The 27,593-nt window shown below is 54.8% G+C and overlaps 1 protein-coding gene across 2 annotated transcripts; it reads right to left on the bottom strand.

The window, feature by feature from the left end:
- Window positions 1-389: 389 nt before the first annotated feature.
- On the bottom strand, window positions 390-24,055 carry PLBD2 (phospholipase B domain containing 2; the record flags this gene model as incomplete). 2 transcript variants are annotated; one of them, XM_080717970.1, is made up of 12 exons in its annotated part: window positions 390-557; window positions 738-900; window positions 2,377-2,529; window positions 2,858-2,929; window positions 3,140-3,235; window positions 3,566-3,726; window positions 8,222-8,319; window positions 12,438-12,652; window positions 12,750-12,850; window positions 15,647-15,805; window positions 17,615-17,708; window positions 23,778-24,055. In XM_080717970.1, 12 exons carry the CDS (start codon window positions 24,053-24,055, stop codon window positions 390-392), a joined length of 1,758 nt encoding a protein of 585 aa, XP_080574096.1. The 2 variants fall into 2 exon arrangements, with proteins under 2 accessions (XP_080574096.1, XP_080574097.1); XM_080717971.1 differs by lacking the exon at window positions 3,140-3,235.
- Between the last annotated feature and the right edge of the window lie 3,538 nt (window positions 24,056-27,593).

Here is a 27,593-nt window from a genome sequence, read left to right as displayed (position 1 = left end):
CTGGGTCCAGGACCCGCCTGAGCTCTCGGGAGGGAGCAGACAGGAGTGAGGGCCCCAGAGGGACAGAGAAAGAATGAGAGGAGAAGAGGGGGGGGGAGGGAGGGAAGGAGAGAGAGAGAGAGAGAGAGAGAGAAAGAAAGAGAGAAGAGGAGGGGAGGGGAGGGGAGGGGAGAGGAGAGGAGAGGAGAGGAGAGGAGAGGAGAGGAGAGGGAAAGGAGAGAAGGCAGAGGCGTGAGATGCAGAGGTGAGCCCCATCCTGAGCCCCGTGGCCGGCGCCCGCTGGAAGAGCTGCCAGGTGAGGCTGGTCGGTAGGCCGGGACCCAGGGTGCGGAGGGCGGTCAGTCCGGGTGGGCGGCTGAGGCAGAAGGCGGCGGCAGCATGGCGGAGCATCAGTCCCACAGGACCTGGACAGGCAAGAACTTCCAGAGGTCGGGCTGGCCCATGTGCAACTTGTCGCGGAAGGGTGAGGTGCTCCACTGGAACGGGGGCACCTGGTCCCACGTGGGGCCGCTGGCCGCCAGCAGGCTCAGCGCCTTGGCCAGGGGCGCGCTGGTCACCTGGGGGCCGGACCGGGCGGCTGAGCGGAGCGGGACCCCGGCCCGCCTCGCCCTGGGGCTCAGAGCCCAGGTCTGAACCCCGTGCGAGCCAGCCACCCGACCCCAGTTCCAGCCCAGCCCTGGGCCTCACGGCCCCTGCCCGCTCTGCGTGGCCTCCCCGAAGCCCCCGGGCAGCGGCACCTTCACGTCGATGCCCCCGTGGGCGCGCTGGCGCAGGGCCGCGAAGGGGTAGGAGCCGTTGGCGGGGTTGAGGTCGGAGCGGGCCGAGATGGCGTTCTCCCCATTGGGCTGGGGGTTACAGGCTTCACAGAGCGAGAGGGGGTCGTGCAGGAAGTCGTTGTACCTGGAGGAGCAGCTGGGTCACTTCAGGAAGGGGAGGCTGGGGCGGCTGCAGCCCCAGCACCCAGCCCAGCACCCAGCCCCGTCTCCATGTTGTCTGGCCCCGCCTGCCCGGCCTCCCTGGGGCACCCTGGCCCCTTCTGCTTATTCCTCCTTCCAGTCTGGGCGCAGCCAAGCCAGGCCCTTATTTGGTCCCTTGGTGGCAGTCCTAGGCCTGGGTGGCTAACTGGGTCCCAGAGAGCGGGGAGCCCTTCCTATGAAACGGTGCGCCTAGGATGGCGGCGAGCGGGCTTGGTGCCCTCGTCTCCCGATCCCGAGCTTGTGCCCATACAGGGCTGCCGCACAGAAGGCGGTGCCCACGCCCAGCACAGGTCCGAGGCCAGCCTCAGCAACTTTGTGAGACCCCATTTAAAAATAAAAAATAGCCGGGCGTGGTGGGCACGCTTGTCATCCCCGCACTTGGGAGGCGGAGACAGGAGGATCGCGCAGGTTCGAAGCCAGAGGCGTTGGCTTAAGAGACCCTGTTTCTAAATAAAAATATAAAATAGGTCTGGGAGTGTAGCCCAGAGGTAGAAGGGCTTCCAGAAACCCCAGTACAATAAATAAATAAATAAATAAATAAATAAATAAATAACCATGGATAGCCTCAGCTACTACTTAGTGAGGCCCTTTGCAACTCAGTGAGACCCTGTTTCAAAATAAAAAATAGGGCTGGGGTGTAGCTCAGAAGTAGAACCCCCCCGCCCGGTTCCATCCAATGCAAAATAAATAAATAGATAGATAGATAGCCTGGGGTGTAACTCAGAGGTGGAATCCCTTTGGGTTCAATTCCTAATACCAAAAAACAAAACACCCCACTGTGACCAGCCACTACCATGCCCCATGTTGGTGGTGAGGTTTCAATAAATTCTCTCCAGCCAAGCGTGGTGGCGCACGCTTGTAATTCCAGCATTTGGGAGGCTGAGAACAGAGGATCGCAGGTTCATGGCCAGCCTCAGCTACTTAGTGAGGCCCTTCACAGCTTAGTAAGACCCTGTTTCAAAATAAGGAATAAAAATAGGGCCGGGGGTCGCTCAGAGGTAGAATGCCCTGGGTTCCATCCCCAGTACCACAAAATGAATGAATGAATGAATGAATGAGTAAGCAAGCTGTCCCCAGCCGGGCAAGATGGCGCACGCTTGTAACCCCAGTACTTGGGGGGCTGAGACAGGAGGACCCCAGGTTCCAGGCCAGCCTCAGCAAGTAGTAAGACTCTCAGAAACCTAGCGAGACCCTGTTTCAAAATAAAAATAAAACAGGGCTGGGGGTGTAGCTCGGAGGTAGAATGCCTGAGTTAAACCTTGAGTGCCACGAAAGAAGAAAGAAAGAAAGAAAGAAAGAAAGAAAGAAAGAAAGAAAGAAAGAAAGAAAGAAAGAAGGACAGACAGTCCCGGAGCCCACAGGCAGCGCCCCTGCGCAGACAACAGGCGGCCACACCCACCTCATCAGCCGGACCATGGAGTCCAGGTCGTGCACCAGCAAGTGGTCCCTCCGGAAGATCCGGGCGCGGGGGCTCATGCTGTAGGAGAACCAGTCCCCGTACCGCGCCACCAGCGCCTGCAGCCCGCTGGCGTTGAACACAGACTCGAAGGACCTGCAGGGACACGGAGGTCACCAAGGGCCCCTCGGCCTCACGAGGCTAACCGTGGGGGGACGGCACGCCAGGGAGGCCTGGCTAACAGCCCTGACCGTGGTGGCGCACGCCTGCGATCCCAGCACTTGGGAGGTTGGGACACGAGGGTCACAGGTTGGAGGCCGGCCTCAGCTACTTAGTGAGGCCCTCTTTCCAAATGAAAACATAAAAGGGCTGGGGATGTTGCCCCGGGGTAGAATGCCCCTGGGTTCAACCCCTAGGGCCACAGAAGACCCCGAGTGCCCCCCGTCCCCCCGGGGAGGAGCCTCGGCAGGACGCGGGCACGTACGGTATGTTGTAGCTGGCCCAGTACGTTTTCTCATAGAGCTCCGAGGTCTTGTCGGCCACCACCACCATGCCCCTGGGACGGAGAGAAGCGGGGCACAGGCGGTCAGAAAACAGGCTCTGGGAGCCCTGCTGCTGGCACTCAAGAGCCCTGAGTGGCTCCCCGTTGCCCAGGGAGGGATCACGCCCTGGAGCCTCAGCCCCGGGCTACCCTTCCCTTCCCGCAGGGTCCAGCGCGCATCTGGGCCTGGGCTGGAGGGGCCCCTCTGGACCCCAGGGTACTCACGGTATCTGCTCCAGGATGGTGAGCACTCGGCCCCCCGGGCTGGGCCTGCCCCGCACGAAGGCCTCGTAGTCCACGATCATCCACTGGTTGTTATACCTGCAGTGCCCAGGGCCGAGCCTGAACAGAGCTGGGCCCCTGGCCCAGCCCCTGCCCCCCGCCCCGGGGCCACACAGCCCGCAACCACGGGCAGCGGGTCGGCCCTCACCCCACACTGCAGCCGGGCCAAGCGTCCACAGGGCCTCCTGGCCCGCGCAAGAGCTTTCAATGGCCCCCTAGTGCTGGTCACAGCCTGGTCTGAGGCTCTGCACCGCCCCGTCCTGCCAACCCAGGTGACAGGCGGGGCGGGGCCCTGAGGAGGGGGCGGGGCCTGCTGCCCGAGGGGGCGGGGTCTTCGGGGAGGCGGGGCCCAGGCCCTGGCCCGCTCACGTGCCGCTGTTGAACCTCTTGAAGACGTCGGTCCAGGTGGCGCCGTCCGAGGCCAAGCGGTTGGCCACGAGGTTGCGTATCCACTCGAGCACGCAGCCCTCGGGCCGCACGTACTTCCACAGCGCCGGGTTCCTGTTGCCGATGGTGGTCTCCAGTGCGACCTGCGGGGGCCGCGAGGGGGCGCTACACCATGTCCCATGTTTAATGATTTTGGTGTTTTTTTTGTTTTTTGGTTTTTTTTGGGTGGTACTGGGGGTGGAACCCAGGGGCTTTCCACCCGTCCAAGACTTATTTTATATTTGGAAACAGGGTCTCACTAAGTTGCTGAGAGCCTCACTAAGTAGCTGAGACTGGCTTTGAACCTGGGATCCTTCCTGTTTCAGCCTCCCAAGTACTGGGATTACATGCGTGCGCCAGCACGCCTGGCTGTCGCGTTTTTGTTGTTTTTTTTTTTTTGGGTACTGGGGATGGAACGCAGGGCCATTCTACCTCCAAGCTACACCCCCAGCCCTATTTTTTTATTCTTTATTTTGAAACAGGGTCTGAGTTGCAAAGGCCTTAATTAAGTAGCTGAGGCTGTCCTCGAACTGCGATCCTCCTGTCTCAGCCTCCCCAGTGCTGGGATTACAAGCGTGCATTACCACGCCCGGTTTGTCCCATGTTTAATTTATGGTACGGTGCTGGGAACGAACTGAGGCTTCCTCCTTGCAAGGCCACGCGCGATACTGCCGAGCTGTAACGCAGGCCCGACAGTTTCTTTAAAAGTCATAGCTGGGTTAGGTCCATGCTTCCCACTGGCTCTCTGGACCGGGACTGGGGGGTCCAAGCTCGAGCCACCAGCTTCATCCGGGGACCAGCTCCCCGGGGGAGTTCCAAAGCTGCTCCTGTGCCGGTATTAGAAAAGGGCTTTGGCATTAATTTCAAAATGTATAAAGTAGTCAGGACCGGGTTGCTGCCAGGCACTCAGGCAGCTTGTTAACAGTGCTGGGTTCCCTCACCAAACGTGACTAGCAAGTCCACAAAAGAGTTGTAGCCCAGGGCCTTCGTATTTTGAAGACAAGTTTATATACTAAATAACTTCTAGCAGATGGGCTAAAACTCCCCAAGAACTGGGAGAATGGTACAGGCCTCCCTCAAGAAGGCAGATACCGCGTGATCCCTGACTTTGATAGTCAAGTAACACATTTTGGTCTTAACAAAGACTTGGGCTTGCACTGGAGACGAGGACGGGCCTTCACTGCAGGAAGAAGGGTTTCCATCAAAGAGAGTGAATCCTCACTATCTTATCAAAAGCCTTGCTCCGGAGTTAATGGGCAGGCCCGCACCTAGTCGGGTCAGGAAGACTATTGCTTAGGCGTAATGGGAGATAATAAATCTTTATAAAACTGTCTGTATCCCAAAACTGGAGTATCTTATTTTCTTTTTCTTTTTTCTTTCTTTATTTTTCTTTCTTTCTTTTTTTTTTTTTTTTGTGGTACTGGGGTTCCTGGAAGCCCTTCTACCTCTGGGCTACACTCCCAGACCTATTTTTATATTTTTATTTGGAAACAGGGTCTCCTAAACCAGCGCGCGTGGCTGGTTTCGAACCTGCGCGATCCTCCTGTCTCCGCCTCCCAAGCGCGGGGATGACAAGCGTGCCCACCGCGCCTGGCGCTGGAGTGTCTTATTTTCAACGCACTCCACTACATGGCCCCCCTCTGATGTGGTGCTTTATACTTCTCTATCCCTTCTTTCCACCTTTGTAATAATAAAAATCGCTTAAGCTTACAGCAGGACAGTTCTGGCTATTTTTTTTTCTAAAATTAGCTAAGAACAAGAACCCACAGCTCCATCTCACACCGTGACAGTTTTGGTACCGTTACAGCTCCTATGGACTCCCTAAGCTGGCCAGCGTACCCCAGATAGAGAGCACCCCATTACCAGCCCCTCCCCGCAGCTCTGCAGAGGAGGCTGGTTGGTTTGAGGCTGTGGGCCTAGCGACCCAACGCCCAGGGCCTTGGGGGGACCCCCAGTGGCCTCCTCCCGTTACTGCTCCTCCTGGGACCCTGGTCTGCCTTCTGCATGGGTTGTGAATAATGACTTGTTTTGTTAGTGAAAAATAAAACTCATGCCGGGTGTGGTGGTACACACCAATGAGCCCAGTACTTGGGAGGCTGAGTCAGGAGGATCACAGGTTCGAGGACAGCCTCAGCCAATGTATGAGATCTCAGCAACCTAGTGAGACTCTGTTTTAAAAATAAATAAATAAACGCTGGGTGCGGTGGTGCACGCTTGTCATCCCAGCATTCGGGAGGCTGAGACAGGAGGATCGCAGTTCGCAGACAGCCTCAGCTACTTAGTGAGGCCCTCTGCAACTCAGTGAGAGCCTATTTCAAAATAAAAATATAAAAAATAAGGCTGGGGGTGGAGCGCAGAGGTAGAGTGCCCCTGGGTTCCATCCCCAGTACCACAAAAAATAAAATAAAATAAAAATAAAAATAAATATAAACAAAATGGGCCATGGATGTAGCTTGGGGGTAAAATGTCTGGGTTCAATCTGCAGTACAAAAAAAAATTCGTATCAGCGGCCAGGAGTATTTTATCGAACGGGATGTTCTACAGTGGTGGTGGGAGGGGCGGCTCTGGATACAGAAGCACTCTGCGCCGTGAAGTCCTGCACCTCCGGAACGGCTGACACACTCCTCTAGGGACGCAGACAGAGGCCCCTCGAGAATCGCCAGCCTGGTTAGGAAGATGCGCTGTGGGCGGGATTTGCTTAAAATAACAATGCCAGTCAGTGTCCTCACGGCCCATTGGGCTTCCCTGATTTAGGAGAAGTTTGCAAATAAACCATCTCCACAGACCCGGACAGCCGTCCTGGGAGCAGCACCACCCCAGGCCCGATGCCCGCCTCTTAGAACCCGAGAGCCCGGAGCCCCCTGTTGGTACGTGCGCGGAGCTGCTGCCGAGGCGGCGTGTGGAATATCCTGCTAACCGTGTCTCAGCGGAGCTGGCTGCCTTTATCACCCTATGGGTTTTGTTTGAAACATTAAAATACATTGGTCTAGCCAGGCGTGGTGGCGCACGCTTGTAATCCCCGCGCTTGGGAGGCTGGGACAGGAGGATCGCGCAGGTTCGAAGCCAGCCTCAGCTACTTAGCGAGGCTCTCAGCAATTTAGTGAGACCCTGTTTCCAAATAAAATATAAAATAGGTCTGGGAATGTAACCTGGAGGTAGAAGGTCCCTGGGTTCTATCCCCATTACCAACCACACACACACACACACACACACACACACACACACACGCACACACACACACACACTGGTCTAGCTGGGTGTGGTGGTGTCCATAATCACCAGACTTGGGAGGCCGAGGCAGAATTGCAAGCTCAAAGCCAGCCTCAGCAACTTAGTAAGGCTCTCAGCAACCTAAGGAGACCTTGTTTCCAAATAAGAAATAAAATCGGGCTGGGGGTGGAGCTTGGAGGTAGAACGCCTCTGGGTTCAATCCCCAGTGCCCAAAATACATACATACGTACGTACATATATACATACATACATACGTACATACGTACATACATACATACGTACGTACATACGTACATACATACATACATACGTACGTACGTACATGCATACATACGTACGTACATACATACATACATACGTACGTACATACATACATACATACGTACGTACGTACATACATACATACGTACGTACATACATACGTACGTACATGCATACATACATACGTACATGCACTGGTCTAGCTGAGTGCAGTGGTGCACATCTATGATCCTAGTCCTGGGGAGGCTGAGGCAGGAGGGTCACAGGTTTAAAACCAGTCTCAGCAACTTAGTGAGGCCTTGTTTCAAAATAAATAAAATAGGGCTGGGGGGTGTGGCTCAGACATAGAAAATCCCTGGGTTCAATCCCCAGTATCGAGACAAAACAAAAACCTCACGCATTGGTCTAAGGGGCTACCCGTGTCCCCCAGAGGGGTATGTAGGCACAAACACTGGTGCAGCGTCCCCGGGAGGGACGCCTCCCGACCTGGACCCCTTGGGGGACTGGGTGGGACCGGTGGCCCCTCCTGGGGTCACTCACTCCCGGGCTGCAGCAAGGGGCCATTGCAAGCCTCTCCCCACACGCAGAGCAGTGGAGGAGAAGGAACAGAGTCCCCTCCGGTCCGCAGCAACTGGCATCCCTGCCCGCGGGCGCCTTCCAGCGCTCGCTCTTTCTCTCTACTTTCTAAAGCGCCCCCCCTCCTGGCAGGGCCGCCCTGGCAATCGTGGGGGCGCGGGGTGCCAGGGACAAATTGCTGAGCGAGGCTGGACTCTGGCCAGGAAAAGCCGGTAAAAAACAACACACTGAATAAGAACTAGGCAGATCCCGGCCAGGCTGGAGGCCGGAGGGAGGGGGAGCAGAGCCGGCCCGGGAGGAGGAGGTCAGGGCCGGCGGGCGGGGAGGCCGCGTTATTCTGAACACAGAAAAACAAGCAGAGGCCTCAAGGCTGACTTCCAGGGTCCCCAGGGCCCTGCACTGGGCCAGGGAACTCGCGTTGAACCGTGACCAGCCCTCATGGGGGCTCGGCCCCAGCACGGGGAGGAGGGAGGCTGGGCCGCGGCTTCTGGGTGACACCTGTCCCTGCGCAGGGGACAGGACGGGACTTACCAGCTGGCTGCCCAGGATGTAGAAGTCGTCGCAAGAGAAGATGGTACCAGGGTAGGACGAGAAGACCATCTTGTTCCCGGGGACCAGGGGGTAGTCCTCTGTAGGGGGGAGCGGCCAGGGCGAGGTCAAGTGGGCCCCGCAGGCACCGTGCGGCCCACCCCCTAAGACCTGGGTCTCGGGATGGGGCGCAACAGGTCCCCACGCCGTCCCTGCTGCCACTTAGTGAACAAGGCTGTTGGATATAAAATGTAATAGGGCCCTGGATTCCATCACTACATCTCACACTGAAAAAGTCACGAATCTATACAAGAGCTGTAAACACAGCTACACACGACGGTACGAACAGGTCCCATCGCATTGTGAGGAGCAGAAGAAGTCAGAATCGGCCGGGCATGGTGGCACACTCAGTACCTGAGACGCTGCTGAGACAGGAGGATCGCAGGTTCGAGGCCAGCCTCAGCAACTTGGCGAGACTCTCGGCCACCTAGTGAGGCCCTGTTTCAAAACAAAACAAAAAAAAATTTTTTTAAAGGGCTTGGGCTGGGCATAGTGGCTCACGCTCGTAATTCCAGCATTGGGGAGGAGGCTGAGACAGGAGAATCACAGTTCCAGGACAGCCTCGGCTACTTAGTGATGCCCTCTGCAATTTAGTGAGACCTTGTTTCAAAATAAAGAATACAAAATAGGGCAGAGGGTGTAGCTCGGAGGTTCCATCCCCAGACCCACAAAAAAAATAAAAAAGGGCTGGGAAGCTGGGCGCGGTGGCGCACGCTTGTAATCCCAGCATTTGGGAGGCTGAGACTGGAGGATCGCGGTTAGTGGACAGCCCCAGCTACTTAGTGAGACTCTTATCAACCTAGGGAGATCCTGTTTCAAAATGGCGGGGGGATCCTGGGGGTGTATCTTGGAGGTAGAATGCCCCTGAATTCAATTCCTAGAACCAAAAATAAATAGAGACTCAGACAAAGCAGCTATCACATGAGTCCATTCATGTCGCACTAAAAAACGGGCAACCCTAACATGTTGGACATCAGGGTAGAGATTACGCAGGGTTGGGGAGGCCTGCCTGGGAGGGGCAATAGGGGGTGTTTCTTATTCATTTATTTATTTGGAATGTAGCGTTGGTCCCAGAGGCATTCTACCTCTGAGCTATACCCCCTGCCCTATTTTTTTTTTTTTTTTTTTTGGTGGTACTGGAGTTCCTGGAAGCCCTTCTACCTCCGGGCTACACTCGCAGACCTATTTTATATTTTTTTTATTTGGAAACAGGGTCTCTTAAGCCAGCGCAGCTGGCTTCGATCCTCCTGTCTCTGCCTCCCAAGTGTGGGGGATTACAGGCGTGCACCACCACGCCCAGGTCCCTGCGCTATTTTTTATTTTTTATTTTGAAACAGGGTCTCACTGAGTTGCAGGGGTTGGCTGTTTCTGAACTGCTGCTGCAGTGCGGTGGTCATCCTCCACTCTTCCTTGTAGAAACAGATGTTTCTCTAGGGACGTGGAGGAGCCAGAGAATGACTGGATCACTACAGGAAGGGATTCAGAACTTCACTAGACGCTGGCGGTTCCTCTAAAGCAGGGCCAGGCCAACTCACACTCCCTTTAGGGGTGAATAGGGGTGGTCACCTCCCCACCTGCTGCCACATCAAGACTGCGTGTGTGTGTGTGTGTGTGTGTGTGTGTGTGTGTGTGTGTGTGTGTGTGTTGCTGGGGATGGAACCCAGGGGCCTTCTACCTCTGAGTGACACCCCCAGTCCGATTTTTTATTCTTTATTTTGAAACAGGGTCTCACTAAGTTGTGGAGGGCCTCACTAAGTTGCTGAAGCTGGCTGAGAACCTGGGATCCTCCTGTCTCAGTACTGGGATTACAAAGCTGTGCCCAAGATTTGAAGTTTGGCTAAGAAGGAGGTGCTGTAAATGTTTGGGGGAGCCCCTCTGGGGTTGACGCTGGGACCTGGGATGGGGGACCTGGGCCTGAGCTGCCAGGCGTTCCCAGGTAACAGGAAGACCGTATCTCTGCGTTCTTTATGTAATTGGTTGTCTGCGAAAATGGCTGCCCTCCTGTGCCTGCGTCAGGAGCACCTGCAGCGTGGCTTCACGGTGCCTCCATCCCACGCTGGGGTCTGTTCCACGCCTCTTGAATTGGGGCTAGCCATTTGGCCTACTTTGGATGGCAGACTGTAACGCCAGTTTCACCCTGACCTCAAGAGGCCTTCAGATCCCTACCTGGATGCCACGTGGGCCAGCCTGGGCACACCTGCTGGGCCACCCTGTCACTCCCAGCTGACGGTCAACCCCCAGACACGGGAATGAGGCCATCAGACCAGCCAGCTGTTCCCGGGGCAGGGAGGCTAGTGAGGAAACCCAGCCAAGATCAGCTGAGCTCAACCCAGCAAAACAGAACTGCCCAGCTGACTCACAGATACAGGAGCAAAAATAAATAAGTAAAAGCCGGGCATGGTGGCGCACGCTTGTAATCCCTGCGCTTGGGAGGCTGAGACAGGAGGATCGCACAGGTTCCAAGCCAGCCTCAGCTACTTAGTGAAGCTCTCAGCAACGTAGTGAGACCCTTTTTCCAAATAAAATATAAAATAGGTCTGGGAGTATAGCCCGTAGGTAGAAAGCCTCTGGGTTCCACTCCTAGTACCACCAATAATAATAATTAATAAATAAATAAGTAAAGAGCTGCTTTTTTAAATTTGGGGGTGGCCAGTTATCCAGCAATGGCTAACTGATACGTCCTTAAAATAAAAACTGAGCCGGGCGTGCTGGCGCACGCTTGTAATCCCCGCACTTGGGAGGCCGAGACAGGATAGCGCAGGTTTGAAGCCAGCCGCGCACGCTGGCTTAGGAGACCCTGTTTCCAAATAAAAATGTAAAAATAGATCTGGGAGTGTAGCCCGGAGGTAGAAGGGCTTCCAGGAACCCCAGTACCACCAAAAACATAAAAAATAAAAATAAATAAATAAATAAAAACTTGAAGAAAATACACATGTTACAAACAAGGTGAGCCAGGCGTGGTGGTCCACGCCTGTAATCCCAGTACCGAGACAGGAGCATGGCCGTTGGAGGCCAGCCTCAGCAACGTAGCATGATTCTCTGCAACTTAGTGAGACTCTGTTTCAAAATTCAAAATGAAAAGGGCTGGAGGTATAGGTCTGAGGTAGAATGCCCCTGGGTTCAATCCCCAGTACCCAAAATAAATAATTACAACAAAAAAATCAAGGTGTGCGAGGCACAGTAGTGCAGGCCTGGAATCCAGCAACTCCAAGGCCGAGGCAGGAGGGCAGCAGGCGACGTTAAGTCAGCCGCGAAAATTAGGGAGACTCAGTCTGAAAGTAGAACAGAAAGAGCAGGGCTTGGTGGTACACACTTGCAATCCCAGTACTTGGGAGGCTGAGACAGGAGGATCGCAGGTTCAAGGCTAGCCTTAGCTACTTAGAGAGGCCCCCCCACCCCACAACTTAGAGAGGCTCTGTTTCAAAATAAAAAACTAAAAATGGGCTGAGGGCCAGGCGTGGTGGCGCACGCTTTTAATCCCCGCGCTTGGGAGGCAGAGACAGGAGGATCGCGCAGGTTCGAAGCCAGCCACCCTGGCTTAAGAGACCCTGTTTCCAAATAAAAATATAAGAAATAGGTCTGGGAGTGTAGCCCGGGTTTCCAGGAACCCCAGTACCACCAAAAAATTAAAATAAAATAAATAAAAACGAGCTGGGGGCCGGGCATGGTGGCGCACACTTGTAATCCCCGCGCTTGGGAAGCAGAGCCAAGAGGATTGCACAGGTTTGAAGCCAGCCTCGCTGGCTTAAGAGACCCTGTTTCCAAGTAAAAATATAAAATATGTCTGGGAGTGTATGTAGCTGGAGGTAGCAGGGCTCCATCCCCAGTACCACCAAAAAAAAAAAAAAAAAAAAAAAAGAAAGAAAAGAAAAGAAAGAAAGAAAAAAAAACAGGCTGGGGGAATAGCTCAGAGGTAGAATGTTTCTGGGTTCAATCCTCGGCCCCCTTCTATACAAAATAATAATAATAAAAAAAATGACAACCACTGGAGGTGAAACCGGTGGCAGAGCACTTTCCTAGCATGCACAAGGCCCTGGGTTCAATTCCCAGTACCAACCAACCAACAACAAAAAAACAAAAACAAGAAGATAGTGCCACCCAGGAGCCCCGCGCCGGCTCCCACGCCTCCCTCCCACCCCACAGCAGCTCCGCCACCTACCTCGGGGGCCCTCCCGGAACTGCAGCCGGTACTTCTTGACCACCCGCAGCATGTGCTGGTAGGAGTTCCAGGTGTTGTGCGCCACCAGGAGGTCCTGCCGGCCGGGCAGCAGCTTGATGAGGGCGGAGCAGGAGCCCGAGCCCAGGGAGGCCTTGGTCTTGGTCTTATTCAGGGCCGGCTCCAGGTCTTCGAGGTCTCCCGCGAGCTGCATCAGGCTGAGGGGGGCCGGGGCTCAGGAGGGCAGGCTCCTGCGGGACCGGCTTTGCGGGTGGGGAGGCGTGGCCCCTCCTCCGACCCTGGGGCGGCACTTACAGGAACCCCAAGGGCTTGATGGTGAGCCTCCCGGTCGGGAAGGCCACGCGGCCTTGGTAGCTGTCCTCCAGGCCCTTCAGCTGCAGGAGGGTCAGCCGCACCTGGGGGAGGGCGGGCGGGGCAGAGGTGAGGCCACGCCCCCTGGCCACGCCCCCTCCTTAGAGGGGCTCCAGCCTGGGTGTCCAGCCAAGGCACAGAGGCCCAGGTCACCTCCACGCTCCGGCCAGCCCTGACCCCTCCCATGGCAAGCACTCTCGCTTTCAGTGACTTAACTCTGTCCCTGCCTGGTGCCGGCCCCACATCACCCCCCTCAAGAGCTCAGCTCAGAAGCCGCCAAGCCTGCCTCCTCCTGCCCCCTGCCAGGCGTTCTGAGCGCCCAGCTGAGCTGCTGCGCCCACACCTGTCTCACGCTGTGACTTCGCCTATAGCCAGTGTTTTCGCTCAACTCCCACAACCACGGAGTGTCCACACCACGTCCCTCGCAGGGCCTTGGGCTGCGCCGGGCACGGACCAGGCCCTGAGAGAGAATGAGTGAGATGGGTGGATGGATGGGTGGATGGATGGATGGACAGATGGATGGATGGTGGATGAACAGATGGATGGTGGATGGATAGATGGATGGGTGGATGGATGGACAGATGGTGGATGGATGGATGGATGGATGGATGGACAGACAAATGGACCAACAGATGAATGGTAGATGGAAGGATGGATGGATGGACAGATGGATGGTGGATGGTGGATGGATGGACGGACAGACAGATGTCGGGTGGAGAGATGGATGGATGGATGGACGGATGGATGGACAGACGAATGGACGAACGGATGAATGGTGGATGGAAGGATGGATGGATGGACAGATGGATGGTGGATGGTGGATGGATGGATGGATGAATGGATGGTGAGTGGATGGATGGACGGACAGACAGATGTCGGGTGGAGAGATGGATGGATGGATGGATGGATGGACGGATGGTGGATAGATAGATGGTGAATGGATGGTAGATGGATAGATATGGTTGATAGTTGGATGTTGGATAGGTAAGGGTGCATGGATGAATGGGAGGAGAGTGGATGAACTGACGGAGGATGGGTGGGTAGGTGGATGGATAGATATGGTAGATGAATAGGTTTATGAATGGATAGATGGACTGAATGATGAGAAGATAGATGGATGGATGGATGGATGGATGGATGGATAAGAGAATAGATGGAGGAAAGTGGTGGACGGTAGATAGATAGATTACAGATGGTGGGTGGTGGGCAGGTGGATGGTATAGATGGATGGATAGATGGTTGATAGTTGAGTAGGATGGATGAGTGGATAGGTGGATTGAATGGATTGAGGATGACGGATGGATGGATGGGTGGGAGAGTAGATGGATGGTAGATGAATGGATATGATGAATGGATGGATGGATGAATGCATAAATGGATTGAAGGGATGGACTGATGAACAGATGGATGGACGGATGGATTAACTGAATGAATGAGAATAGATGGACAGATGGATGGATAGATGGACGGATGGATGGATGGATGGATGGATAGAATGGATGAGGGGATGGACAGACAGATGGATGGATGAATGGATGGATGGATGGATGGAGGGTGGATGTTTTGGGGTGGATAGAAGATAGGATGAGTGACTGGATGGAGGGACAGATGCGTGGACGGTGGGTGAATGTGTTGGGTGGGCAGAGGGCAAATGGGTGAACGTGTGGGTGGGTGGTGGCCAGCTGGATGAGAACATGGAGAGACGGGGACAGGTGCATGGGGCGGGTTGGCAGTCAACAGAGCCTGATCCGGCAGGAAGATGAGCAGGAGGTAGATGGTGGGAAACAGAGGTAAGGGAGGGAAACGGGGCACACGCGGCCTGGAGCAGGTGGGTGTGCAAACAGACCTGACAGCCGTTGACAGAGGCCGGCTGCCCTGCGCCGGCACAGTGGAGCCCCGAGGCTGCTCAGGGAACCATCAATCAACTGACTTTTCATCTACGACCCAGACAGCCGCCTAAAAACGAGTCACTTAAGCCGGGGCTCCCCTTAGCTCCAGCTCCCCGAGGAAAGGAAGACTGCGCTCCTGTGCCCAGTGCCTGCGGGGGAGGGTTAGTCCCTCCTACCCGGTTCCTCCTACTATTGTTGTCTGCGCTGGACATGATCAGTGTATCAAGCAGCCTCCCTGCATACAAGTAGGATTGTGCGCTAACAACTGTGCTTCTAGTTATTTATTTATTTTTTTTTTTTTTTGCATTGGGGATTGAACCCAAGGGCATTCTACCTCTAAACTACACCCCTAGCCCTTTTTATTTTTAATTTGTGTGTGTGTGTGTGTGTGGTACTGGAGGTGGAACCCAGAGGCTTTCTACCTCCGGGCTATACTCCCAGACCTTTTTTATATTTTATTTGGAAACAGGGTCTTGCTAAGTTTCTGAAAGCCTCACTAAGTAGCTGAGGCTGGCTTCGAACCCGTACGACCCTCCTGTCTCAGCCTCCCAAGCGCGGAGATTACAAGCGTGCGCCGCCACCATGCCCGGCTATTTTTAATTTTTAACAGAGTCTCACTAGGTTGCTGAGGCTGGCCTCAAACCTGCGATCCTCCTGTCTCAGTCTCCCGAGTACCGGGACTACAGACACGCGCCCCGACATCTGGCTTTCTGATTATTCTTCCACAGTAGAAAGGTAGAAGGCGTCGGACAGGGGAGGCTGGGATGGCCAGTCGGAGTTCCACCACGTGGCCAGATGGGAGGATGGACAGGGAGGTTGGACAGATGGGGAATGGAAGGCGGGAAGGAGGGATGGCGACAGGGATGGCTGCCGGGGCTGCTGGGGCAGCCAGACACACCAGAGAGCAGGTGGAGAAGAGCGGAGACGGGGCCGTGGGCCAGCGGGCAGCACCTGGTGCCAGTAGGTGGAGTCCTGGTCCAGCTCCATTTCCCTCTGCATCCACTCCAGGTTGGCCTCCAGGAATCTCTGGAGCTGCTCGCAGTACCCGACCTCATACTCGAAGGGGCCGCAGTAATTCACCACGGTGTTCATCCAGTGCATGTAGATGAGCTGGGGGAGGGGAGGGGAGGGGGAGGGGCAGCCAGGACGCCTCCTCCCCGGGACCCCATGGGTTCCGTCCGCCGCCCACCCCGCACCAGGTCCGCAGAGTCAGGCAGCGGTGCGCACCCCCGGGGTCCTCTGCCCCGTGCCCCCTCCCCCACGGCCCTCATCCCCCAGGGCCCCGAGCTCAGGGCCTCCTTCTACCCCACCCCTGCCCGTCACTGGGGGCCCCTGTCTATCTAACACACTGGCCGGCCAAGGTGTGTTCCGTTTGGTTATCTGGTTGTCGGGTGGCTTGGTTCTTTGGTGCTGGGAACTGAACCCAGGGGAATTCTACCTCTGAGCGTCACCCCCAGTCCTGTTTTATTTTTTACTTGGAAACAGGGTCCTACAGGCTGCTGAGGGCCTTGCTAAGTTGCCGAGGCTGCCCGCGAACCTGCGGTCCTCCTGTCTCAGGCTCCCAAGTACTGGGATTATGGGCCTGCGCCACCATGCCCAGCTCAACCAAGGTGTTTCTGAGCAGCTCCCGGTTCTGTCCTAAGGACTGCGGCACAGCGGGGAACAAGACAGCAAGCTCCCTGGAGACTCAATGCCCGTTCCCACCCAGGGGCCACAGGGACAAGCCTGGCTTCGCCTGGGGGCAGAAGAGAGGCCCTGCAGCCCAGCCCACCATCACCCAGCTGATGCACAGCCAACCCCCAGACCTGGGAATGAGGCTGCCCTGGGCTGGCCAGCCGGCTGGGGAGACCTGCCAGGGGGCTGCAGAAGGAGCCAGCCAAGATCAGCCTGGCCTGGCCCGGCCCAGACCAAACGACCCCGCAGCCACGCGGCTCGCTGGAAGGATGGTCGGTGCCGGTGACTGATGCCAAGAGCCTGCTTCATGTGGACTGACTCCGTCAGACCTCACAACAATGCGAGGAAGGTGTGCTATGGCCCCTCCCACTGCCTTCATGTGGACCTGGAGTGCCCCAGGGTGCCCAGACTGGTGGGGAGGTGGAGCCTCTAGGAGGCGGGGCCTAGTGAGAGGGCTTTAGGTTGTTGGGGGCGTGGCCTTGGAGGGGATGTGGGGCTCTGGATTGCCTCTTCCTATTTTGCTTCCTGGCTCATGAGGTGGGCCTCGTGCTCCACCACAGGCTCCCCGCCGTTGACATCTGGCACCTTGCCTGCAGCCTGAAGAAATAGGCCACCCGATCCTGGACTGGACACTCGGGAACTCTGCACTAAAGAAACCTCTCTCTCAGCTATTTTTTTTTTTTTTTTTTTTTTTTTTTGGTGCTGGGATGGAACTCAGGGCCCTGCTCGTGCTAACAGATGCACATCCCCAGCCCTAAACCATCTCCGTACATAAGACAATTATCTCAAATTTTTTGTTATAGCAGTTATTTTTTTCTATGTATATAGCATGCATGTATGTAGTTTTCTAGATATGTATTGGAATACCTAGTCTGTTTTTTTTTTTTTTTAACAGTGTGAGTTTGTCAGGCACAGTGGTGTACACCAGTCATCCCAGTACTTAGGAGGCTGGGTCAAGAGGATTGCAGGTTCAAGGCCAGCCTCAGCAACCTCATGAGGCCCTAACCTAGTTAGGTAGGCCCTGTTTCCAAGTAGAAATCAAAATAGGGCTGGGGGTGTAGCTCAGAGTTAGAACCTGGGTTCAATCCCCAGTACCACACAAGAGACCCCGAGCTTCTTTCTAAATAGATGGAGGGCTGGGGCGGGGTTGTGGGGCCCTTCTGCACATGCTCAGCACCCTCCTGCACCCCTGGGGTCACTGGTCTGGCGGGGCACGGCAGGGCTGGCTCCCCAGCTTGGCCCTACCTCCTCGGACACAGAGGCCTCCACCACTCCAGCCGCGTAGGCCTGCAGGCTGTCATTGTAGCTGCCGCTGGTGCCCAGCTCCAGAAAGGCCCACCTGGAGGGGAGAGGGGGCACTCGGTCAGCCGCCGGGATACTCGCGAGGCCGGCCCTCTGCCAGGCCCGCGGAACAGCACAGACGGCAACAGCAGCTCAGGCGAACGGCTGTCTGCCTGTCTGTCTTTGTGCATCTGTCAGGCTAAATCCCTGAAAGGAAAACAGCCGGGTCACAGGGCGTGTGTGTTTTTCTTTTGACGGACACTGACAAGCCGAAGCAGTGTGGTGGAATATGTCTTGTAATCCCGGTACTGGGGAGGCTGAGACAGGAGAATGGCAGATTCGACGCCAGCCTCAGCAATCTAATGAGACTCTCAACAACTTAGCGAGACTCTGTTTCAAAATTAAAAAACAAAAAAATAAGCCGGGCATGGCGGCGCACGCTTGTCATCCCAGCATTCGGGAGGCTGAGACCTGAGGCCCTCCGCAACTCAGTGAGACCCTGTTTCCAAATAAAGAATAAAAAAATAGGGCTGGGGGGGTTATCACTCAGAGATAGAATGCCCATGGGTTCCATCCCCAGTTCTGCAGAAATAAAATATAATATAAAATACGGCTAGGGGTATAGCTAGGAGGTAGAATGCCGCTGATTCAAACCCTAGTACCATATACACACATATCCAAAAAAAAAAAAAGGAAAAGAAAAATTTTAAAAATTCCAACAGGCTATTCTAGCTGCAATTCCTCAGTTATGTGTGTTTCCTTATTTTCATGGTCACTCTGGGTTCTCTGATTCGTGCCCTTTATTTTCCCTCCGGGTTTGGCTTCCCTTCATTTCCTCTTGGCTGGCGGAATTCTCTCTCTATGTAATCACTCTGTGCTTGCCACTCACATTGACGAGGTCAGTGTTCTCGTCCTTTGCAACTCTGCTTACCATAGTGTGTGTGTGTGTGTGTGTGTGTTTTACTGGAGGGCTGAACCCAGGGATGTTCTGCCTCCGAGCTACACCTCCAGCCCTTTTTTATATTTTATTTTGAAACAGGGTCTCGCTAAGTTGCTGAGGCTGGACTGGAACCTGCGACCCTCCCCTCTCAGCCTCCTGAGATTCCAGGCAACCGCCTCACTGCACCGTCTGGCCCATGTAGCGGTTTTATCTCTGTGCAGGCGAATGTATCCATCGTTTCCCCATGATCTTGGATCCCACCTTTGCTCCAAGGACTCATAGTATCTATGCATGCCTCCTCTGTAACTGGGGAAACACTGTTTAAGGCGATTTCCATTAAGAAAATGAGAGGGGCGGAAGCCGCTGGAGACCTTGACAAGGCTGCCGGGAGGCTCAGCCTCCGACAGGGCTCTCGTGGGACTTAACTAAAAACCAACCTGGGCGCTGGACGGGGGCAGCTCCGCCCTCGGGAAGCCGGGAAGCCGGCGTGGTGGTGCCTGCCTGGAATCTCCGTACTCCGGAGGCTGAGACAGGAGGGTGGCAGGTTTGGGGCCAGCCTCAGCAAGTAGTGGGACTCTCAGCAGCTTAGTGAGACTGTTTCAAAATAAAGATAAAATAGGACGGGGGGGAGGGGGCAGGTGTGGCGGCGCACGCTCGTCATCCCAGCATTCGGGAGGCTGAGACGGGAGGGTCGCGGTTCGTGGCCAGCCTCAGCTACTTAGTGAGGCCCTCTGCAACTCAGTGAGACCCAGTTTCAAAATAAAGAATAAAAAAAATAGGGCTGGGGGTGTTGCTCGGAGGTAGAATGCCCCTGGGTTCCATCCCCAGTACTGGAAAAAATAATAATAATAAAGAAAAAAATAGGGCTGGGAGTGTACACCTGGGTTCAATCCCTGGTACCACAAAGGAGGAGGAAGAGGAGGAGGAGGAGGATGAGGAGGAGGAGGAGGAGGAGGAGGGGGAGGAGGAGGAGGAGGAGGGGGAGGAGGGGGAGGAGGAGGAGGAGGAGGAGGAGGAGGGGGAGGAGATGATTCTGGAAAAGGAAAAACTCGGAACACCCACACGGACACCTTTGGCAAGCCTTTTTGACACCTGCTGGGTGCGGCCACTGAGACAACTTCAGTCCTGGCTTCAGAAAGTTCCGGGTAGGAGCAGAGAGATAACAAGTCAACGGGGTCACTAATACAAAGAGGAGAGGAGTAAGGTGTGGCCGGTGCTCTGAGAAACACTGCTGCCACCTGCACACGCCGGGAAGGCTTCACAGAACAGGAAAAGCTGTGCTGGGTTCTGAAGTTTTATTTATTTATGTATTTACTTATTTATTTATTTATTTATTGCCATCCTGGGGATGGAACCCAGGGGCATTCGACCTCCGAGCTACACCCCAGCCCTATTTTTTATTCTTTTATTTTGAAACCGGGTCTCACTGAGTTGCAGAGGGCCTCACTAAGTAGCTGAGGCTGTCCGCGAACCGCGATCCTCCAGGTCTCAGCCTCCCGAATGCTGGGATTACAAGCATGCGCCACCATGCCCAGCTGAAGTTTTATTTTTATTCTTGTAGTCCTGGGGATTGAACCCAGGGGCGTTCTACCTCCAAGCTACAACCCCAGCCTGATGTTTTTATTTTTTTATTTTTTTTTATTTGGAAACAGGCTCTCACTAAATTGCTGAAGCTGGAGTCCTCCAATCTCAGCCTCCCAAGTACTGGGATTGCAGGTGAGTGCCATGACACCCACCTCATGCTAGAATTTTTACCATGAAAAATTCACTGCTTTTATAATAATCACCAAAAAAGAGAAATGAATTAAAAAAGAAGTGCAAGCCGGGTGTGGTGGCGCACGCTTGTAATCCCCGCACTTGGGAGGTGGAGACAGGAGAATCGCGCAGGTTTGAAGCCAGCCACGCTGGCTTAAAAGACCCTGTTTCCAATAATCGAAAAAGTAGCCGGGCGTGGTGGTGCACGCTTGTAATCCCCACGCTTGGGAGGCTGAGACAGGAGGATCACGCAGGTTCAAAGCCAGCCTCAGCTGGCTTAAGAGACCCTGTTTCCAAATAAAATATAAAATAGGTCTGGGAGTGTAGCCCGGAAGTAGAAGGCCCCTGGGTTCCATCCCCAGTACCACAAAAAAAAAAAAAAAAAAAAGGAAAAACCAATAATCAAAATAGGTCTGGGAGCGTAGCCTGGAGGTAGAAGGGCTTCCAGGAATCCCAGTAAAAAAAAAAAAAAAAAAAAAAAAAAAAAGTGCAGTGTGGCTTCTTTCAAGCTGGGCAGGAAGGAGAAGGATGCAGAAAAGTCACAGTTCTGGCCCGCCCATGTCCCCTTCCCCAGCCCTCCAGACCACAGCGCCACAGCAAAGAATTAGGCACCGCCTGTGCAAGAGGGGCTCCTGGGCATTTCCCCCTCCAGGGCTCCTGGGGGATCCATCTGCGTGGATTTCCCACGTCTCGCCCGAGTTCTCAGAAAGCCAGGCGGGAGCCGGGCGTGGTGGCGCACGCTTGTAATCCCAGCATTTGAGAGGCTAAGACAGGAGGACCACGGTTCGAGGACAGCCTCAGCTACTTAGTGAGCCCTTTGCAAATCAGTGAGACCCTGTTTCAAAATAAAGAATAAAAAACAAGGCCGGGCGTGGTGGCGCACGCTTGTAATCCCCGCGCTTGGGAGGCTGAGACAGGAGGATCGCGCGGGTTCGAAGCCAGCCTCAGCTACTTAGTGAGGCTCTCATCAACTTAGTGAGACCCTGTTTCCAAATAAAATATAAAAAAGGTCTGGGAGTATAGCCCGGAGGTAGAAAGCCTGTGGGTTCTACCCCCAGTACCACAAAATACATAAATAAATAAATAAATAAATAAATAAATAATAGGGCTGGGGGTGTAGCTCAGAGGTAGAATGTTCTGGGTTCCATCCCCAGTACTGCAGAAAGAAAGAAAGAAGGAAAGAAAGAAAGAGAAAGAAAGGTGGGATTTGCCAGGTGACAGAGGTCTTTCTAAGCTGCTGGATTTTTTGGCACTAGCGCCCAGCGGGAGCCAAGAGGGCCCTTGAGTGTCCTGGGCCCTGGGGCCCTACTCAGCCAGTGTCCCCTAGGAGCCTGCGAGGCCAGCACTGCGGTCACCTAGCACCCAGCACCTAGGGGCCTGCCACCCGAGGTCACCATGGCAACCACCCGCACAGGGACTGGAGCCTGAAACTCGGCCTCCTGCCGCGCAGTCAGACCCTTCCAGCCTCGGCTTCCCCATCTGTCTGTCTGTCTGTCTGTCTGTGTATAAGATGGAAGAGTGAGAGTTCAGCAACCCAACTCTGAAATCCCTCGTGGCTGTGGGGCTGACGCCTCGGAGAAACGCCACTCCAGTCGCTGGCCCAGAGAAAAACTTGGAGGGTTTCTCTAACTCAGCTGGGCGTGGGGGCGCACGCTTGTAATCCCCGCATTTGGGAGGATGGAACCCAGGGCCTTCTACCTCTGAGCTACACCCCCTGCCCTATTTTTTATTCTTTTTTTTAAAACAGGGTCTCACTAAAGTTGCAGAGGGCCTCACCAAGTAGTCCACGAACTGCGATCCTCCTGTCTCAGCCTCCCAAATGCTGGGATTACAAGCGTGCGCCACCATGCCCAGCTCCCGGTCCTATTTTTATTCTTAATTTTGAAACAGGGTCTCACTAAGTTGTGGAGGGCCTCACTTAGTAGCTGAGGCTGTCTGCAAACCTCAATCCTCCTGTTTCAGCCTCTGAAGTATAGGGGTTACAAATGTGCGGCACCACGCCAGGCTCCCAGCCCTTTATTTATTATTTATTTATTTATTTATTTATTTATTTATTTATTTATTTATTTTGGTAGTACTGGGGTTTCTGGAAGCCCTTCTACCTCCGGGCTACACTCCCAGACCTATTTTATACTTTTTTAATTTTTGGAAACAGGATCTCTTAAGCCAGCACGGCTGGCTTTGAACCTGCGCGATCCTCCTGTCTCTGCCTCCCAAGCGCTGGGATTACAAGCGTGCGCCACCACGCCCGGCCTCCAGCCCCATCTTTAGCCAAGGAAATAGGCTCAGAGAGTGAAGGGATTTGCCCAAGGGCACACAGCAGTGGAGCTGAGACTGGAAGAACTTTCCTTTCAGCATAATGGAGGAAAATCTGTCTCCACACTGCCCAGCGGGGGCCTCCTGAGACCAAAGCCCTGCTTCTGCGCCTCCTCCTCCCCTGCCAGCATCCAGGCAAAGATCTGCCGTATCCTCTCAACTCTGGTAAGCAGCGAACCAGTCACACATCCCAAAGTCACAGTGGCGGTCCCTGCAGCCAGCCAGAGAGCTCTGGGGTTCCCTCCATAAATGTCTACCCGTGTGCCTCCTCTCCCTGGAAGCCTTCCCACATTTGCCTCACCAACTGCTGTGTCTACAGCCACCTTCCAAGGGCCACCATGATGGGAGTGCCTTCAGCATCCTGTCTCCTGGACCCCTGAAGGAATCCAGGCGTGTGGACTTGGAGACTGGAGCAGGACCGGGAGGGGGCTGTGTGTACTGCCAGAGTAACATAGTGTGACCTCGTTCCTTTTGGGCGCTGTCTGTCCCACTAAGGAGAGACCCTTGCCGTGCTCAGCTTGTCCAGGCCTGAGAGGGATGTCACACAGCCCGCAACCAGGATGCCTCTTCAAAATCCGGGCCACTGACCCAGCAGGAGCCAGAGAGGCAGAGGGGCAGCCTCGTCCCAGCAAGTGGTCAAGACGGACAATTGGGTGCGTCTTATAGTATCTAGCCAAGGACTTCCCCCTGGGCCAGCACAGGACCGGAGGAGCAGAGGTGAATTCAAGCCTGGGCCAGGCTCACTCTGGAAGGGAGGCTGGGGCTGGTACCCGGGGGGCAAGTCACAGGCAAGCAGGTGAGTTAGCCTCCTGAGCCTGGGACGGGAGGCTGGCCTCCATCGCTGGGAGCTGAAGTCTGGGGATGGGGACGGGAGTTACTGTTTTACCCACCAGCCATGAACCTCATCCTGGGTGGCCCTGGGTGTGGAAATGGTCTCTCGGAGGCAGAAGTACTGTCACCGCCAGCTGGAGGCAAAGTACTGGCCCCGGAGGAGAGGGCTGCCCTTCCCGGTCAGGAACCATCCAGCTGGGCCCCGGGCGAGGCGGGCAGGGCGCTCTCCGGCCACCCACGCAGCCCTCCCTGGGCTGGCCCCGGCAGGGTCGGGCCAACCCTTACCCGGTCTCGTGGATGGCGTTGGTGAGGTTGGCCCAGGCCACGGCCTCCGGGTGGCGACCGTCCACCAGGCGCAGCTGGCCGGTCGCGGCGTCCAGGAGCACCGAGCGGCTGCGGGAGGCGGGTGGGACGGGCCTGTCCCGCTCCCGGTGGCCGCCCGGGGCCGGGGTCGCGCCCGCCAGGCCGCTCAGGAGCAGCCCGGCCTGCAGGGCCAGCGCCAGGGCCAGCGCCAGCGCCCGGGCCAGGCGGCCGCCCGGACACCCGTACAGCAGGGCCACCATGACAGCGCCGAGCCGCGCGCTGCAGCCCGGCCCACGTGACTGCGCCCCGCGGGGAGGGGGAGGGCCTCGGAGGGGCGTGGCCTCCTGAGGGCGGGGCTCTGCGGCCAGCTCTTCCGGGGTGGGCGGTGCCTGGGTGGTGTAGGGGGCGGGCACACTTTAAAGGGCCCTGGCGCCGCCTTCCGCTCTGAAAGTCCAGCGTAACGTACCTACCCCTCCCCCAGTTTCCTTGCAAATTGTCAAAACTGCAGAAAAGTTGCGAGAATACTAAATGTATCCATGTACCCGCCACCACGCGCTCATATTTTGCGGCACTGAATTAAACTCTCTCTATAAAAATGTGCTGAACTCTGAGCGTTGGAAAACTGAGAAACTTGACCATTACGGGAATCCAATCCACTGAGGATGGAAAATAGTAAAAAAAAAAAAAAAAAAGAAAAAGAAAAAAAAAAGAAAAAATGCATCTGTTTTTGGTTTGGGGTACTGGGGATTGAAGCCAGGGGCATTCTACCTTTGAGCTACATCCCTGACTCTATTTTACTTTTTTTTTTTTTTTTTTTTTCCTGTACTAGGTTGGAACCCAAGGGCATTCTACCTCCGAGCTATACCCCCAGCCCTATTTTTTTTTCTTTTTTTTTTTTTTTTTTTTTTGCGGGTCTGGGGATGGAACCCAGGGGCATTCTACCTCCGAGCTACACCCCTGCTCTATTTTTTTTATTTTATTTATTTATTTATTTATTTATTTTTGGTGGTACTGGGGTTCCTGGAAGCCCTTCTACCTCCGGGCTACACTCCCAGACCTATTTTTTTTTTACATTTTTATTTGGAAACAAGGTCTCCTAAGCCAGCGCACGTGGCTGGCTTCGAACCTGCGCGATCCTCCTGTCTCCGCCTCCCAAGCGCGGGGATTACAAGCGTGCGCCACCACGCTCGGCGACCCCTGCTCTATTTTTTATTCTTTATTTTGAAACAGGGTCTCACTGAGTTGCAGAGGGCCTCACTAAGTAGCTGAGGCTGTCCGCGAACCGCGATCCTCCGGTCTCAGCCTCCCGAATGCTGGGATGACGAGCGCGCGCCACCACGCCCGGCTGTTTTGTTTTGCGGTGGTGAGGATCGAACCCAGGGCTTCCCACATAGGAGGCAAAGGCTCTATCACTGGGCTACAACCCCAGCCCCCATGCAGTTTCTATCGTAGAATCCTCACAGCCACCCGAGAGGTTCCCACGACTCCTACCCCCATTGTACAAATGGGGAAACTGAGGCCCGAGCAGATGAAGTGACTTGTTGAAGGTCAGAACCCGGATTTGAACTCAATTTCTTCGCAGTGTGGATGCAGCCCATTTCCATTCCGGTGGCCACCAGGGGGCGCTCCACAGAGGCGCCACCAGGGCTCACATCCCGCGCTCCGGTGGTTTTCTGCCCTCCCTCCTCTGGCAGAACCCTGGGGACCACAGGGGCCCAATGCGAGCCTCGCCTCCTGCCCTGCCAGAACCAGCCATTCTCCTTCCTTCTTTTCCTTTTTGTTCTGGGGATTAAACCCAGGGGCGTTCTGCCTCTGAGCTATACCCCCAGCCCTAATTTATTTTTATTTTGAAACAAGATCTCGCTAAATTGTTGAGGGTTTCCTTGCTAAGTCGCTGAGGCTGGCCTTGAACTTGATATCCTCCTGTCTCAGACTCCTCAAGTTCTGGGGCAGTAGACATGCCCTACCATGCCCAGGCAGCTTTTTATTTATTTATTTTTTTTAAACAGGGTCTTGTTGGGTTCTTGGGAGTCTCACTACTTACTGAGGTTGTCCCCAAACCTGTAAAACTCCTATCTTAGCCTCCCAAATATGAGGATGATAGGCATATATCACTATGCTCAGCTTTGTATATTAAAATTAGAACTAGCAAGCCAGGTGTGGCGGCAAACCTTGTAATCTCAGGACTTAGGAGGCTGAGACAGGAGGACTTAGGTTCGCTGCCAGCCTCAGCTGCTTAGTGAGGCCCTTCGCAACTCCGTGAGATCCTGTTTCAAAATAAAGAATAAAAGCCGGGCGCGGTGGGCACGCTTGTCATCCCCGCGCTTGGCGGAGACAGGAGGATCGCGCAGGTTGGAAGCCAGCCGCGAACGCTGGCTTAGGAGACCCTCTTTCCAAATAAAAATATAAAAATAGGTCTGGGAGTGTAGACCCGGAGGTAGAAGGGTTCCCCCAGTACCACAGAAAGAAAGAAAGAAAGAAAGAAAGAAAGAAAGAAAGAAAGAAAGAAAGAAAGAAAGGAAAGAAAGAAGAAAGAAAGAGCTGGGGTGCAGCTCAGATAGGATGCCCCTAGTATCACACACACACAAAAAATAGAGCTAGCAAGACCCTGTTTTCAAATTGTAGCTCACCTCAGAGATGCAATACTCCTGGGTTCAATCCCTAGTGCTACTGAGGAGGAGGAGGAGGAAGAGGAGGAGGGGGGGAGGGGGAGGAGGAGGGGGGGGGAGGAGGAGGAGGAGGAGGAGGAGGAGGAGGAGGAGGAGGAGGAGGAGGAGGAGGAGGAGGGCTGCGGTGAGACAGGAGGATCAAGGTTAGAGGCCAGCCTCAGAAATTTAGCAAGACCCTGTTTTGAAGTAAAAAAATAAACAAAAGGGCTGGGAATGTAGCTTGTAGGTAGAATGCCCCCGAGTTCAATTCCCAGTATGAGGAGGAGGAGGAGAAGGAGGAGACTGTTCATTTCAACTTGTTTAGGATTAAATCTTGACTCCCTAATTCGCCACGGAGTGATCTTAGGAAAGTGACCTCTCCTCTCTGAGCCTGGACAGAAGGGAAGCCCCTCCACCCGTCCCCTGGCCACACTTCCAGGTTCCCTTGGCTTGCTTGGGGCTTCAGACAAAGGAGCGTCCATCTGAAGATCCTACCTGGGCCCTTCCTCCAGCCGCCGTCCAGGGGACGCCCCTTTCAATCAGTTTTGCAGTTCGATTGTCAAGGCCACCAGCCCTCCTGAGAAGGTGGAACTCCTCGGGCGGAGAGCGACCGAAAATCAGGGACGGGCGAAAATCAGGGACGCCCGTCGGTGCTCAGCAGCCCCCACTGCGCGGTCACGGTCCTCGCGGCCGGCACGCCCAAGGCTGTGGTGCAGGTTCTGTGTGTGACCGCCATGCCACCGTCCCGCCTCTCAGCTCAGGCCATTCCTGCACGTCAGGAACAATTCCTCATTTAATCTACTCAGCATCCTAAACTGAGCTGGGGTGTGGCTCCGTGGCAGAGCGCTCCCCGAGCCTCTGCAAGGCCCTGGGTTCCATCCCCAGCAGTGCAAAAAAATAAAAAATAAAAAATCCTCGAGGCTGGCGTGGTGGCACAGTCTTGAAATCCCAGTACTTGGGAGGCTCAGACAGAAAGATCACAGGTTTGAGGCCAGCCTCAGCTACTTAGAGAGGCCCTCCGCAATTTAGTGACACCCTGTTTTAAAATAAGAAATAAGACCAGGTGTGGTGGCGCACGCTTGTCATCCCTGCATTTGGGAGGCTGAAATGGGAGGATTGCGGTTCGCAGACAGCCTCAGTTACTTAGTGA

This window comes from Muscardinus avellanarius (genome assembly GCF_963383645.1).
Source record: "Muscardinus avellanarius genome assembly, chromosome: 21".
Classification (NCBI taxonomy): domain Eukaryota; kingdom Metazoa; phylum Chordata; class Mammalia; order Rodentia; family Gliridae; genus Muscardinus; species Muscardinus avellanarius.
Note: the sequence above shows the minus strand (reverse complement) of the source record. Positions and strands in the feature narration are given on the sequence as shown.